Source organism: Marmota flaviventris, chromosome 1, assembly GCF_047511675.1.
Source record: "Marmota flaviventris isolate mMarFla1 chromosome 1, mMarFla1.hap1, whole genome shotgun sequence".
In the NCBI taxonomy this organism is placed as follows: Eukaryota; Metazoa; Chordata; class Mammalia; order Rodentia; family Sciuridae; genus Marmota; species Marmota flaviventris.
The window spans coordinates 197,214,750-197,229,793 of record NC_092498.1 but is presented as its reverse complement, the minus strand read 5'-3'; the positions used below and the strand labels follow the sequence as shown (position 1 = coordinate 197,229,793).

Sequence of the window (15,044 nt, the reverse complement as noted above, 5' to 3'; positions counted from 1 at the left end):
AAGCAATGAATTCATCTCTGTTATAGGCATCTTGATTGCAATCAATATCTGCAATTTGGATGCCAGTCCTTGTGATTTTAGATTTAAGCTCACATTAGAAGTGATTGTTTTGATCAATTCATAAAATCCTTTTGTTTTATCTTGTAGAAAGTCTCAAATATGCACAAGAGTATACTAGCACAACATTTATTGACTTAAGAACATCTACACCCTTACTCAATTCTGCTCCTGGATTTTTTTTTTAAGAGAGAGAGAGAGGAGAGGGAGGGAGAGAGAGAAAGAGAGAGAGAGAGAGAGAGAGAGAGAGAGAGAGAGAGAGAGAGAGAAAGAAATAATTTTTTAAAATATTTATTGTTTAGTTTTCGGTGGACACAACATCTTTATTTTATTTTTGTGTGGTGCTGAGGATCGAACCCAGCACCCTGTGCATGCCAGGTGAGCGCGATACCGCTTGAGCCACATCCCCAGCCCCTGGATTTGTTTTATGGAGTAAAATGACAAGACATCACATCATTTCATTCATAAATATTTCAGAACACATTTCTTTTTTATGTCTATTTTTATTACAATTATCTACACATATTAATTGTACAGATTAATGGATTCTCTGATTTTCTATACATGCATGATGTACATTAACATAACCACAATTCCATTATCACACCTAAAAAATTTATTCTTTGAATTCATCAAATACTCCATCTATGTTCAAATGCATCTCTAAGATTCTTTTTTTTTTTTTTTTTAGAATTTTAGTATTTATTTTTTAGTTTTCGGCGGACACATCTGTTTTTTGTTTTTGTATGTGGTGCTGAGGATCGAACCCGGGCCGCACACATGCCAGGCGAGCGGGCTACCACTTGAGCCACATCCCCAGCCCCGTCTTTAAGATTCTTTAATGATTTGTTTGTTTATTTTATTTATTCATTTCTATTAAAGTTGTGTTTTCAAATCAGGGTTCCAGTGAGGTCCTCCCATCTGACAGTATTTTTTTTTTCTTTGATGTGACAAGATGTTCCAGGCTTAGGTTGTACCCTTTCTGTCCTTACCTAAAATCAGCCATTTCCCTAAGGAATGCTAGTTTTTCTTTTTTCCCATGCCCTCCCCCATTATGGATCAGCGTCCACTTATCAGAGAGAAATGGTTGTTGTTTGTTTGTTTTGCTTTTTGTTTTTTATGGAAAATGATGTCTCAAGTCTGCAATCCAGAAAGTTCATTGTCATCATTTCTAGGTCTTTCTAGTGGATAGAGCTACTTCAAATTCAGGAATAGAAGGAAATATATGTGTAGAAATATGCATATAGACAATTCATATAACCTCTTATCACATCTTATCTCTCCTTTTCCACCCTGAAAAATCTGGTTCTTCTCAGAGCATAGGAGATGATGATAAATTTAAAATTACCACCATGACTCACTTTCTTTATCCCATAACACACCTGTGATTACTAAAAGATTTATTTCTGCCCATCATCCCCCAAGCAACCTGATTACCTTCTAGGTTAACTTCTAGGGCTATGTATCTTTGGTCTACACTCGGGGAGTAAATTCTAACCCCACACTTTGATCGAGAGAGGTCTGGAGTCTCAGAGTATCAGAAAAGGTGGTGTTTTACTCCTAGTCCAGACTGAGTTTTGTAGTGTCTTTCATTGCTAAGAGACAGAGGCTGTTTTATTCTTCACGCTGTCATTGGAAGCTATTGGAAAGGACCAGAGTCTTGCCAGGTCCTGTGGGCTTCCCTCTGTTCACATTAGCCCATGTTTTTTTTTGGGGGGGGGGGGATGGGCAATACTGGAGATTAAACTCAGGGACACTCCATCACTGAGCCACATCCCCAGCCCTATTTTGTAGTTTATTTAGAGACAAGATCTCACTGAGTTGCTTAGCACCTGGCTTTTTTGCTGAGTCTGGCTTTGAACCCACAATCCTCCTGTCTCAGCCTCCCAAACTGCTGGGATTACTGACGTGTGCCACTGCACCCAGGTACCCATGGTCTTTTATTTTTTAATTAATTAATTAATTATAATTAGGTATATATGACAGCAGAATGCATTTTGATTCATTGCACACAATTGCAGCACAACGTTTCATTTCTCTGGTTGTACATGACATAGTGTTGCACCATATGTGCAGTCATACATGTAACTAGGATAACAATGTCCATCTCATTCCACCATCTTTCCTGCCCACATACCTCCTCCTTTTCCTTCCCTCCCCATTGCTCAAAGTTCCTCCATTTTTCCCATGCCCTCCCCCATTATGGATCAGCATCCACTTATCAGAGAGAAAATTTGGCCTTTGGTTTTTGGGGATTGGTTTACTTCACTTAGCACGATATTCTCCAACTCCAACAATTTACCTGTAAATGCCATGATTTTATTCTCTTTTAATGCTGAGTAATATTCCATTGTATATATAGACCACCGTTTCTTTATCCATCCATCTACTGAAGGGCGTCTAGGTTGGTTCCACAATTTAGCTATTATGAATTGAGCTGCTATAAACATTGACGTGGCTGTGTTACTACAGTATGCTGATTTTAAGTCCTTTGGGTATAGACCGAGGAGTGGAATAGCTGGGTCAAATGGTGGTTCCATTCCAAGTTTTCTAAGGAATCTCCATACTGCTTTCCAGATTGGCTGCACCAATTTGCAGTCCCACCAGCAATGTATGAGTGTGCCTTTCCCCCCACATCCTCGCCAACAGTTATTATTGTTTGTATTTTTGAAAACTGCCATTCTGACTAGAATGAGATGAAATCTTAGTTTTGATTTGCATTTCTCTGATTACTAGAGATGTTGAACATTTTTCCATGCTCTTTTTTGAATGTCCACCTTACATTCAAGAAAACCCAAGATTCTAATTTATAGAGATTAGCAAATGCTCTTAGGCCAACTCTGGCTTTAGAGCTACTCAACCACTCTAATTTCTTTCTTTCTCAATTTTCAAAACCTGGAGATTTTTTCTGTTCAGCTATACATTTAAAAAGATTTCTGTTATATTTGATTCAGCATTTCTAGATATTTTGCTTCCAAAATTTCCAGAAATTAAAATCCCAGTCCATTTTTCTGTCTTTTTATTGTTGTTGTTGTTGTTCAGTGGTGAAAATAGCTTTAAAGGTCTGTAATTTTTTTCTAAGAGTGGCTCTAAACAGAATTTATACAACTTTATAAGTAGTATTACATGTGCTTATTGTTTGGGAGAATCTTAGTTGCCACTTTGCAGAGTTTTTTTGAAATTTTTTAAAAACTATTTTATTAGTTTACTTTTTTGTGTGGTGCTGAGGATTGAACCCAGTGCCTCACATGTGCTAGGCAAGCACTGTACCACTGAGCCACAATCCCAGCCCGACTTTGCAGGGTTTTTAATCTAAATTTTTGTTAGTTCCTATAATTGTTGCCATGTGGTAGAATTTATACAATCTGCCATACATGCAGTTTTTAATAGAGATTCTGGGAGAGGTTTGCAATTTGTAATCTCTGTTATAAAAAGTGAAATATGATTATAAAAGTTACTTTATTTCTCCCTTAAACAGTTTCTTTCCAGCTTTCCCCTCGAGTTCATCTTCTTTTGCTTCCCATTGAAATTTTAGGAATTATTGATAAAAATGCAATGAAACTTTAAAATCATGTCTAAAAATTCAGAATTTGATTTAAAAAAAAAACCTGTTAGGGTAAAAAAATAACTCTCATCTTCTCCTTATACTTAGGTGGCCAAGACATTTTTATGACAGAAGAACAAAAGAAATATTACAGTGCAATGAAAAAATTAGGAACCAAGAAACCTCAAAAACCCATTCCAAGGCCTCTGGTGAGAGCAATCGAATGATTCTAAATATATAACCTAGATAAGAGATTGCGAGGAACTCAGTTTTCTGCAAAGCCATCCTGTAAACTTATAAAATTTACATACTTATCTAAGAACTCAAGAAAACCCCAGATACATGCAAATCCTAAGGAAATTAGGTATTCATATTCATTAGAAACAGCCTGGGCAAGAAGTTCAATGTTCATTTTTAGTGACTGCACCACAGGTGCATAGCATTGACGCAAACTTTGCAACTCGTTTGAACTTAACCATTTAAAATGTACTTAAAACGTTCTTGACCAATGTGTGTGAGGTTGCTTGTGTGAGGCTGAGGTCACACCTACTCACTTCCACTTTATAATGAACACTGTGTATCACGGATTCAGCGACTTTTTCTGTAAAGGGCTAGATAGCAACCACTTTAGGCTTTGATGGCCCTGTGGTCTCCAGCCAGACTACTGCATTCTACTCTTGTGGCAATAAATACAGCAATCATAGACAGTAAAGGACAAATGAATGTGGCTATTATTCATTCTGAGCTCATGGACAAAAAACAAAACAAAATAAAACAACAACAACAAAAAAAAAACCCAGCCTGGTTGGCTTTCACCACTGAGCCATAATTTGCTTACCTTGCTCTCTCTGAATCCTGCTTGGTCAGGTACTATGGGTCAATACAGCAGCAGCCCCTTTGTGCTTGCTCTGTGCGTTGGATTAGAAAGTACAGGTTAAGCATCCCTAAATCCAGACCCTGAAATTGGAACATGCTCCAAAATACAGTGCTTTTTGATTAGCGATGACGCCAACACGTGAAAAATCCCACTTCTGACCTCGTGTGATGGGTCACCGTCAAAATGTGGATGTACCGAAAATATTGTATAGAATTACCTTCAGGCTATGTGTAGAAGGCAAATATGAAACACAGATTAATTTGGGGGGGGGGGCTACTGAGGATTAAACCCAGGTGGGCTTTACCACTCAGCTACATCTCCAGTTCTTACTTGTTTTTAAATTTTGAGACAGGGTCTCACTAAGTTGCTGAGGGCCTTGCTAAATTGCTGAGGTTGGCCTGAAACTTGCAATCCTTTTGCCTCAGCCTCCCCAGTCACTGGAATTACAGGCGTGACCCAGGATAAGTGAATTTTGTGTTTAGACTTGGGTCTCATCCTGGAGATATTTCATTATGTACATGCAAATACTCACAAATTCAAAGACATCCCAAATCCAAAACATTTCTTTTCCCAACCATTTTGGATAAGGGATACTCAACCTGCAAAATAGGGGGCACATTTGGTATCTCTGAGCAGTGAGTTGGAAAGCTTCTATAGCAGGGAGGGTCAATGGGGACTGAGAAATTGAGAGAAAAAGATTGGAAGGCAGGCTTGCTATATGAAGCATGTGGCAAGTTTGGAGATTTTTTCATTTGAACATAAAACCTGAAATGGCCAAAGGTATTCACTGCTATTCCCAGAACTCAAAACAGCTGGTGTAAAGTGTATTCTCCTTAATTACTTTTTGAACGAAAGACTGTGTTTTAGGACATAAACAGAGTTCCACTAGGATTAAATATTTGTGTTACACTAAAAGTGTCTGTGAATTTCAGGGCCAAGTGTTTAGAATTTATCCTTTGCATAGTGAGGGAATTTTTGGCCACAGGTGAATGATATAATTGTATTTGGAGAGGTTTAATCTGTTAACAGTATGTGAAACTTCAGTGTAGCTCAATCACATCTGGCTTTAATAATCTTCATTATTAGACTCGTTTAGATGGTTTGTAAAACTCTTACGCTAAATACAAACAAATGAAACTATATCCAAAATAAACTTAAAATAGAAGCTTAAAAAAATACCAATCTCAGGGCTGGGGCTGTAGCTCAGTGGCAGAGCATTTGCCTAGCATGTGTGAGGCATTGGCTTCCATCCTCAGCACCATATAAAAATAAAATAAATCAATAAAATAAAGGTATTTTTTAAAATACCAATCTCACTTTCTAGTACTCCTTTCACTTTGAAGTTCTTATTTGGACTTGAGCCAACAAAACAAGGACCCAGAGATTTTGTGTTTTCTTGTGCCTATTATACAACCACTGGCTTAATACCAGTTGGTCCAGGGATTAGAATTCACTAATTCAAAGACTCACAAGACACTGCATGTTCCCCCATATTTATCAGTTTGTTTCAAGCAGTGCAGCACGCAGCCAAACAGAACTTCAGGCACAGATAAAGCTCCTTGACCCCTCCACTGCACAGGGCATGCGAGACATGAGACATCAACCTAAAGTGGTTTGTGGAGGACTTTCCTGCAGGAAAGCTGTCACCTCCTTTCCTTAACCATCTTCTATAGCATGTTTATCCAGGGGTAATCTGGAAGCAGGTGCCAAGTCCCAGGCCTCCCTGTGTAGCCACAACCCACAGTCAAGCCTTCAACGAATGGTTCTGATACAGTCTCTCCAGCTAATACTGCATATATATCTTAATATAAGTTAATGGATCTTAACTTGTCTCTTTCAGAGATCAGTGTGGCATGATGTAAACCCAATATCATGTTCCCAGATGTCCCTGAGCCCGAGATAAGACTTCAAGTCAACTCTTAACCTGTCACCTACAACTTCACTTCCATAGAGATTTTTTTTTTAAATCTCTAAAATCTAAACCTTATATTTTGACTTTGAGAAAAAAATCTGTAGCAATGACCCAGGGAAGAAAATACAATTGGTTTAGCCTGAGCATTGATGTATTTCATTTCTAGCAATAGAGGAAAGGATTTGGAGTCACTTCTGGTTTCTCCTGAAGCATCCCATCCCCACAATGTGACTTCATTACTTGGTTTGAAAATCAGTGCTGGTTGGCAGTGGTACACACCTGTAATCCCAGAGATTTAGGGGCTTGAGGCAGGAGGATCACAAATTTGAGGCCCAGCCTTAGCAACTTAGCAAGACCCTGTCTCAAAATAAAACATTAAAAGGGCTGGGGATGTGACTCAGTAGTAAAATGCCCCTGGGTTCAATACCTGGTACCCCCCCAAAATAAAATATAATAATAATAATAATAATTTTTAAGAGTCTGTATATTCTGAAGTCTGTATATTGATCATCTAAAACTTTAGTTTATACTCATAATCTCTATTTGTCTAAATGTTAGATTTAACTCTAAAGCCAGTACTTAGCCTCCTCACATTTCTTCTTGCCCCTTGTTCTGCTTCCCTGAAGAGCACCCTTGAACATATCTCTTCTCCATCTCCTTACTGACATTCCACATGCATCCTTACCTAGGAAATGTGGTTGGATTTCCAGTGTCTCCTCAGGACTCCTTGATAAAATCCTAGGACTTCCAACACATGACCTACTTACATATAACATCCCTTCCATGTGATCTGTACCCTTCTTCTTGTTGCCTTAAATGACATCAGTCACTTTCATGGTTTTGATTCGTATCAGTGTTGATGGCTATGGAACTCTCCATATCTGCCTTCCAAATTTTGCATTTGAGCTCAAAACACACACCTCTGCCTGCTCCTGGCCCTTAGATGCCCCACTGACACCTCTAACTCAACATGCTCAGGACAGATCTCATCTCTTTCCCTCAAAAACTCCTCATTCTCTGGATGTTGAAGTGAACCGACTAACCAGAAACAACAGCCTCTGCCTTGTCTGTCCCATAGTCCCCCTTCATCCCAACACTCCAACCGTTCCTGCCTCAACCTCCACATTAGCTTTAAACTTGCATGTGGTATTTTTTCCTACTGGTACCACCACAAACCTACATCATCTTTTGCTGTTTTACCATAACAGATCCCTGGGAGTTCTAATGATGCATTCTTAGGGATCCATGAGTTTGCTAAATAGAACAGTATGTGCATTCTTTGATTCAATGATAATATAAAACGATCAAATATATACATGTATTGTAAAACAACCAACATATAGTCAAAAATGCCATCCAATCTCAGGTCTGAGTTTGTGTTTCAGAATAGTTTTGCACTCAGTAAAATACCAGGTAGTGTTTCGTGGCAGAAGAGTTAAAGAAAATAATGAAATATTCGAGGTTTGATTTTTTTTTTTCTGTATATGCAAACTAGAGTTAGAAATTGGACCAGAGCTGTCGGTTTATAATCACATTAAGGGCAGTACACTGGCTACATAGAAGCCAATATACAAGCTGATCATCAATAATAATAGGAAATAATCATTTATGTTTTTTCAGTTTGGGTAATTATTGGATTAGAACCCTATTTATCTACCCTATTCTAACAAGAATTAGAAAAGAATTGGCTGAACACAGAGTTTTGGTTAAGTTATAAAATTTCTTATTGTTCTGAACTGATAAACAGAAGTTTGGAGATGTTTGTTCCCATTTTGCCCAAGACACTTATGTAAGCAAATGTTCTCTGCATTAATATTGTTGAAGTAAAAATACCAAAACAGATGAAATATTGGAGATCAAGGTTCATCCTTTTATTATTAAATCCAACAGGAGCTGTTTTGCTTCAGTAAAACAACATCATCCATCACCTCAAAGTTATGTTGCTCCCAAGAATTTTTTATCTATGGTTTTTGCTTTAAAGTAGAATTAAAATTATAAGCTTAAAAACAGTTATCTAATTAAATTTAAATGAATTTAAGGCAACACTGGGGATCTATAAGAATATCTTGCCCTTTGGAAAGGTCTGTTTTTATTTCAAGGAACGGCCTACTTGTAAGAAAGAACAAATTGTTGTATTAACATGTTTTTTAAAATGTACATGATTTCATTCTTATGTCTCAAAATGACTCAATGATTTCTTCTTTTATTTTTCTCCTCAGAACAAATGTCAAGGTCTTGTGTTTGACCTGGTCACACACCAGGTCTTTGACATCTTCATCATGAGTCTCATTGTCCTAAACATGGTTGGCATGATGGCTGAATCATATGAACAATCCGAAGGCGTGACAGTTACCTTTGATAATATCAACATAGCCTTTGTGATCATCTTTACGATAGAGTGTCTCATCAAAATCTTTGCTTTGAGGCAATACTACTTCACCAATGGCTGGAATTTATTTGATTGTGTGGTCGTGGTTCTTTCTATTATTAGTAAGTAAAATCAGCAGCCAGAGAGGCTTTTAACTGAGAACTAGAAGTAAACCTGTAAACATTATAATTTGGAAGTATGTCCAAACTATCCAACAAAGCAACAAATTAGGCTTAATGCGGTGTCTGAAAAAAAAAACAGACAGGTGTACTAATGCCATCTCTAAAGGGGAGTTGCTAGGAGATAGAGAGTAATTTCCATTCCTTTGATTGTCAGCACCAATGAAATAGGTTTTTTTCAATGGTGATGAACAAAATTAAGATGATTTAGAAATTCTTGTGGTGGTACCTGATTTATACAGGTAATTGAATCAAAATGGACCTTTACTGTGCAACCATGAACTCTAATGAGCCCTCCATGATTTAGAGGATTTGGCACTTAATGCTCATGTTTTTGTTTTGTTCAAAATGCACCCAGATGCTAGATCACAGTGATCAGATCATCTAACATTACTGGCCTTTCCCTCACTTCCTGTATGGGCCCATGGCCTATTCCAGACTGGGCTTCCAGGAGTGTCTGAGAGCAACAAGCAGTGCTTTCTCTTAATTCTGAATCCATGTTCACATCAATCCTAGGGTGAATGAACCATGCTTCTCTCAACTGTTTTGACCCTGCTCACTGATCCGTCCCAGACTACAAGCATATAAATTTCCCAAACCTAGGGAAGAAGAATGAAGGTTATTGCCATATACCTTTTTTCTTTCTTTTTTTTGGTGCTGGGGATCATGTGCTCTACTACTTAGAGTTATACCCCCCACCCCCACCCCCAGCCCTTGCCAGACATCTTTTCATAAAACACGCACAACTTTGAAATTAAATTCTTCATAGCTAACTCATTGGCATTTACTCTTGGATTTTGAAGACTGGTTTTAACTAAACCATGGTCTAACGCTTTTTATAATAATGTAAAACTGTCCAGGGGCCCTTCTCCTAGTTCAACAAGCAAGGAAAACTGATTTCACAAGTGGATCTCAGAAATGATGCATCAAACAGATAGGATGGAGCAAAATATTTTGGTTCCTGTTGCTACTGCAGCAACACAGCCATGCCAGAGAGAAAAAAAAAAAGAAAGAAAGAAAGAAAAAGTGTTGCCTTCTCTAGTCTGCTCTGGTTTCTAAGCCATAAGGTTCTTGTAGGTAAAGTTTATAGTTAAATAGACCTTTAATCTTTATTAGTCAATTCCAATCACAAGTCCTGGTGAAATTGGAAGCAGCAATAAAAGCTAGAAGAAAATGGTGTTAGGACAGGTCTGGGTCAGCCCTCTGGAAGCTCAGAGTCCTTCCTCTGATGGGCAAAGAAGCTCGTTCACTCCACAGCTCCTTCTGGGTGGTGCCTGGCATTGTACAGTTCCTGGAAATATCTCTGACATCTGTCCTTTGGACAGCTGCTAGACAATTGCAGTTACATGTGTCAAATAGCATTTTGTTCCAGTGAATGAGAAAATTCACCCCTTAAGCCAAATCCTACTTACCAGTGTGGGCGGAACTTAATGTGCCTTTGCCAGTTCATCTGCCATTCAACACTTAGTCTCAACACATTCCCAAGCTCCTTCCTAAGCTTGTATAGTAAAACAAAACCAGAGCAAGTTGAGTGAGTCTCTCTCTAGGAGTTAGCAATCCAAGTGAGGAATTAAAGCATACTTGTCTTATTAAAGTATCAGAAAAAACTAGGGACCAATAACATGCTACACAAAAAACATCCTAAGTTCAGAGAAAGGACAGATAACTGTGGACCGATTAATCAAAGTCATATCTATGCAGAAGACAGGCCTTTTTAAAGGATGGATGTTGCTGAATTGGCACTTAATAAATTTCACTTGTTGCCAGGGTCAACTTCCCAGTTAACATATGAATTAAATTTCTTTTTTTTTTAATATTTATTTTTTAGTTTTCAGCGGACACAACATCTTTGTTTGTATGTGGTGCTGAGGATCGAACCTGGGCCACACGCATGCCAGGCGAGCGCGCTACCGCTTGAGCCACATCCCCAGCCCCATGAATTAAATTTCTTTGGCACAATGGGGCAGTTAGTGAAGGGTATCATCAACTAGTTCTCTTTAGTCATTAGGTGATGGCAGAACCATTTTCACTGCCCATGACCCCTAATGACCTTAGAGCACCCTCAAAGCAAGAACAAGGCCATGCCTACACAAGGCAAGCATGTTCCAGCCATTCTACAATATTTGGGCCAAAATGTGACTGCTTTCACCCCTGTATCACTTGCCTGGAGAGCAGGCAATAAGAGAACAAGGGTGACATTTTAGGCCAAATATTCAGATGTTTGCACAAAGCTCTGCTTGAAGTGCGATTTCTGGGGTGTCCACCACAACAGAGAAAATATCTCCCAATTTCATGCCTCAAATTTTGTGGGCTCAGCCCTCAGGAATCCTTGGAGGAGCTTAATGACAAATGTGAGCAATCCACGAGGCAGCCTTAGCCTAAGATGAGCGTCCCAATGCCACTGTCTCCCTCTGGCCCTCCACTCGCCTGTAGCAAGGCTATATTTGAATTTCTCTAAATAAACAAGAACCTGTCCCTGTTAAGGAACTTTGAGGTTATTAGGGGTTCCACAATATTCCCTGGTTGCTATGACTCAAGCCGGTCTCCAGTAGTAGAAATTTCTCCTTGACTCTGAAAGACTCCAAGTATATATAGTTTATCCTTTTTGCATTTTTATATTCAATAAATGAGGAAAATGATTTCATTTGCTGCTCTAAGAGTGGGCTTTAAAAATCCAATGTAGATAATGTTCATTAGGTGAGATAATTCCCAAAGTAGCCTTTCATAAATTAGATTCTTTTCTTTGTATGTCCAGGATATTTTATATAACTGACCCCATTGAAAGTGCTATGTAAAATTATATGGTCCTTAGAAATGATTCCCCATGTTAAAGATCAGGTGGAAATTCACTGGCTTTTCTCCTTCTCCAGGTACAATGGTCTCTGCCTTGGAAAATCAGGAGCACATTCCTTTTCCACCAACACTCTTCAGAATCGTGCGCCTGGCTCGGATTGGGCGCATCCTGAGACTTGTCCGGGCGGCGCGAGGAATCAGGACCCTCCTATTTGCTCTGATGATGTCCCTTCCCTCTCTGTTCAACATCGGTCTTCTACTCTTTCTGGTCATGTTTATTTATGCCATTTTAGGTATGAAATTTTTTTCCGAAGTGAGGAAAGGCGCTGGGATCGATGACATATTCAACTTCAAAACTTTCGAAGGCAGCATGCTCTGTCTCTTCCAGATAACCACGTCAGCAGGCTGGGACTCCCTCCTCAACCCCATGCTGAATTCAGGAGAGTCAGGCAACTCCTCAGCCAACAGTCACCTCCCAGCTGTAGCCACCGCCTACTTTGTTAGTTACATCATCATCTCCTTCCTCATCGTGGTCAACATGTATATCGCTGTGATTTTAGAGAACTTCAATACAGCCACGGAAGAAAGTGAGGACCCTCTGGGGGAAGATGACTTTGAAATATTCTATGAAGTCTGGGAAAAGTTTGACCCTGAAGCCACACAGTTTATTGACTACTCTGCCCTTTCTGACTTTGCCGATGCCCTGCCTGAGCCTTTGCGTGTGGCCAAGCCAAATAAATTCCAGTTCCTTGTCATGGACTTGCCCATGGTGAGTGGGGATCGTCTCCACTGCATGGATATTCTCTTTGCCTTCACCACTAGGGTCCTTGGTGACTCCACTGGCCTGGATACCATGAAAGCTATGATGGAGGAAAAGTTCATGGAAGCCAACCCCTTCAGGAAGTTATATGAACCCATAGTCACTACCACCAAGAGAAAGGAAGAGGAAAGAGGTGCTGCTATCATTCAAAAGGCCTTTCGGAGGTACATGATGAAGATGACCAAGTGCGCCTTGGAAGACAGGCCTCCTGCGTCATTCCAGACACTTTGCAACGGAGACTTGTCAAGCTCTGAGGGAGCCAAGGGCAAAGTGCACTATGACTGAGCCCCTCACCTCACCCCTACCTCACAGCCTCACAGTCCTGCCTTCAGCCTTAGCTCAGAGGTCTGCAGCTCGGTGTAGGAACAAGCCGTGGACTCATTGAATGAGCCATTCTATTTTGGTTTTTGGACGAAAAAAGTGATAGTTCAGTATTCATTTAAAATGATTCTTGCAGAGGTATAAGATAAGGCTGCCTTAACTGTTTACTGCTGGTACTATTTTAGTAAGGAACAAGACACAAGATAGGGCTGCAGAGGATATCCTCACTAAAGTTAGGATTGAAACGCTGTTCGACTGACATAAAAACAAAAGAATAAAACAAACAAAAATCATGTTAAAATTTTAAATTGTGTCCCCATATGTTTCTAGGTATAATACCTTTGCTGAATGATTTTCCAATGAGAGTATGTAGTTTAACCACATAGAGCTCTTTTATGTGCTAAGTGAAAAATAAAAACCTGCCAATAAATGAGTTGCTTATCACAGATTTTTTTTTTTTTTTTGGCCAACATTAAGTATTTGGGGGTGTATCTCAAACCTAAAAGCACAATCTTGACTTGTCAGTTACCAAGCTGTCTTTTTGCAAGCTGCAATCTCTGTTATATATACTTATCAAGTAAATAAATAAATGAGACTTTTCCATTTGTGCTTCATTGAGATAGTACACTAATATTTCCTTCTTGTTTGGTGGCTGCCTATGCGGTGGCTTAATGTGGGTCTTTGCTTGGAATTAAAGCTGGTGCCAGCAGTCTGTCTGATAAGTGTTTAACAATGAGCTCTTCAGGGGGAAAAAAACCATTGCATTATAGCATTCACTGATTTCTGTGATGTGAATACTCCCATCATGGCTGATTTCAAGCTAACAACATGTTGGGAAAAGATGCCCATAATAAATTTTGGAGAGGTGGCCTGAGCTGGCTTCAGTATACCATTAGCCAGAATTAATAAGGAAATCCTGGTTATAACATCTGCAGTGAGTGCCTTGGACAGAGGGAGCATTTTAAAGCAATATCTGGGCTACAGGATGGGGGACCATAAGACATACTGGTTAGCCAGCAATCTTAGACATCAGATGAGCCCTCCACTCAGTTCTGGCTGAATGTCATCATGAAATGTGACATTCAAAGCAAAACTCAGGCTTACCAGAAGGACTTGGCAGCCCAGGACTTCCACAAATACTAGAGATGCTCAGAAGTCAAAAGAGGCACTAGGTTTTCAGCCTTCCAAGTGCCCAGACTGGGTACAAATAAACTGCATTGTAATATTCTAGGTGCAGAGGGAAAACTCTAGGTGTAGCCCTGGAATCTGTACTCAGCCAGGTGGGAAGAGTCCATGGGTCTGCCAGCAGCCTGGAGCCTGAGGTCCAAGCCTTTGACCTGGCTACCACTGTCCAGGAGATGGAAACACAGCACTGGATACTGTGGTGGGCTGAGGCAGTGATTATTTCCAATGGGTGTAAGATCCAAACTTGATACAATGTATTTTTAGCTAGGATCTGAGTTTTGTAGGTAGCCTTGTGTTCTGGATCATTGACTAAAATAGTAACAGTATCATTACAAATATTTATCAAGTGGTTGTTCTGCATGGGGCACTGGCTAAAGCATTTATCATGAATAATCTCATTTGTACCTCATAACAGCCCAATGAGTAAGATGTACCCCATTTAAATATGAGAAAACTGAGGGTCAGAGAGTTTCGTGACTTGTACACCATCATTCACCTGGGGAGGCCTGAGCCTTTGTGTCTTGCTGGGGAAGTGGGGGAAGTTTTCTGAAAAAGATGGTGGTCATCATTCCAGTAGGGTGCCTCTTTGCTGCAGCAGGAGGAAGAGAGGGAAAGATCTTGCCCATATCAGACTACCGGGTAGGGGCTTGGATATCATCTGCTTTCTGCAAAGCTTCAGCCATCCTTACATACACCTGAATAACATCTGGCCAGGCTGGAATCCTGGAGCTGCCTCCTGGGGAGAGCATAGGATCTGTTTGGCTATACCAAGAGGTTGAACTATGCTTCTTTCACTAGATGGCAGCAAATGACCAACACGTTCTTAGCACAGCAATCTATGTGTGAGCCCAGCACTGAAGAGAGCCAGAGGGCTGAGGGAGAGAAGCCAAGGCAGGAAGTGCTGAATTATCCCAAACTTGGATGAGTTCCAGAAAACTTAGCCTCCCCAGAGGTACCTCACGCTGTGAGAACACCAAGGTTCCCCCAA

General features: G+C 39.8%; 1 protein-coding gene across 1 annotated transcript in view; it reads left to right on the top strand.

Annotated features, from left to right (window-relative positions):
• The window catches only part of Scn11a (sodium voltage-gated channel alpha subunit 11), an 86,754-nt gene extending 73,919 nt beyond the window's left edge, over positions 1-12,835 (top strand). The window contains exons 24-26 of the mRNA XM_027932205.2: positions 3,710-3,810; positions 8,610-8,880; positions 11,808-12,835. Of these exons, the coding sequence (XP_027788006.2) occupies positions 3,710-3,810; positions 8,610-8,880; positions 11,808-12,835 (1,400 nt within the window). The remainder of the gene's footprint in view (positions 1-3,709; positions 3,811-8,609; positions 8,881-11,807) is intronic.
• Positions 12,836-15,044: the final 2,209 nt, after the last annotated feature.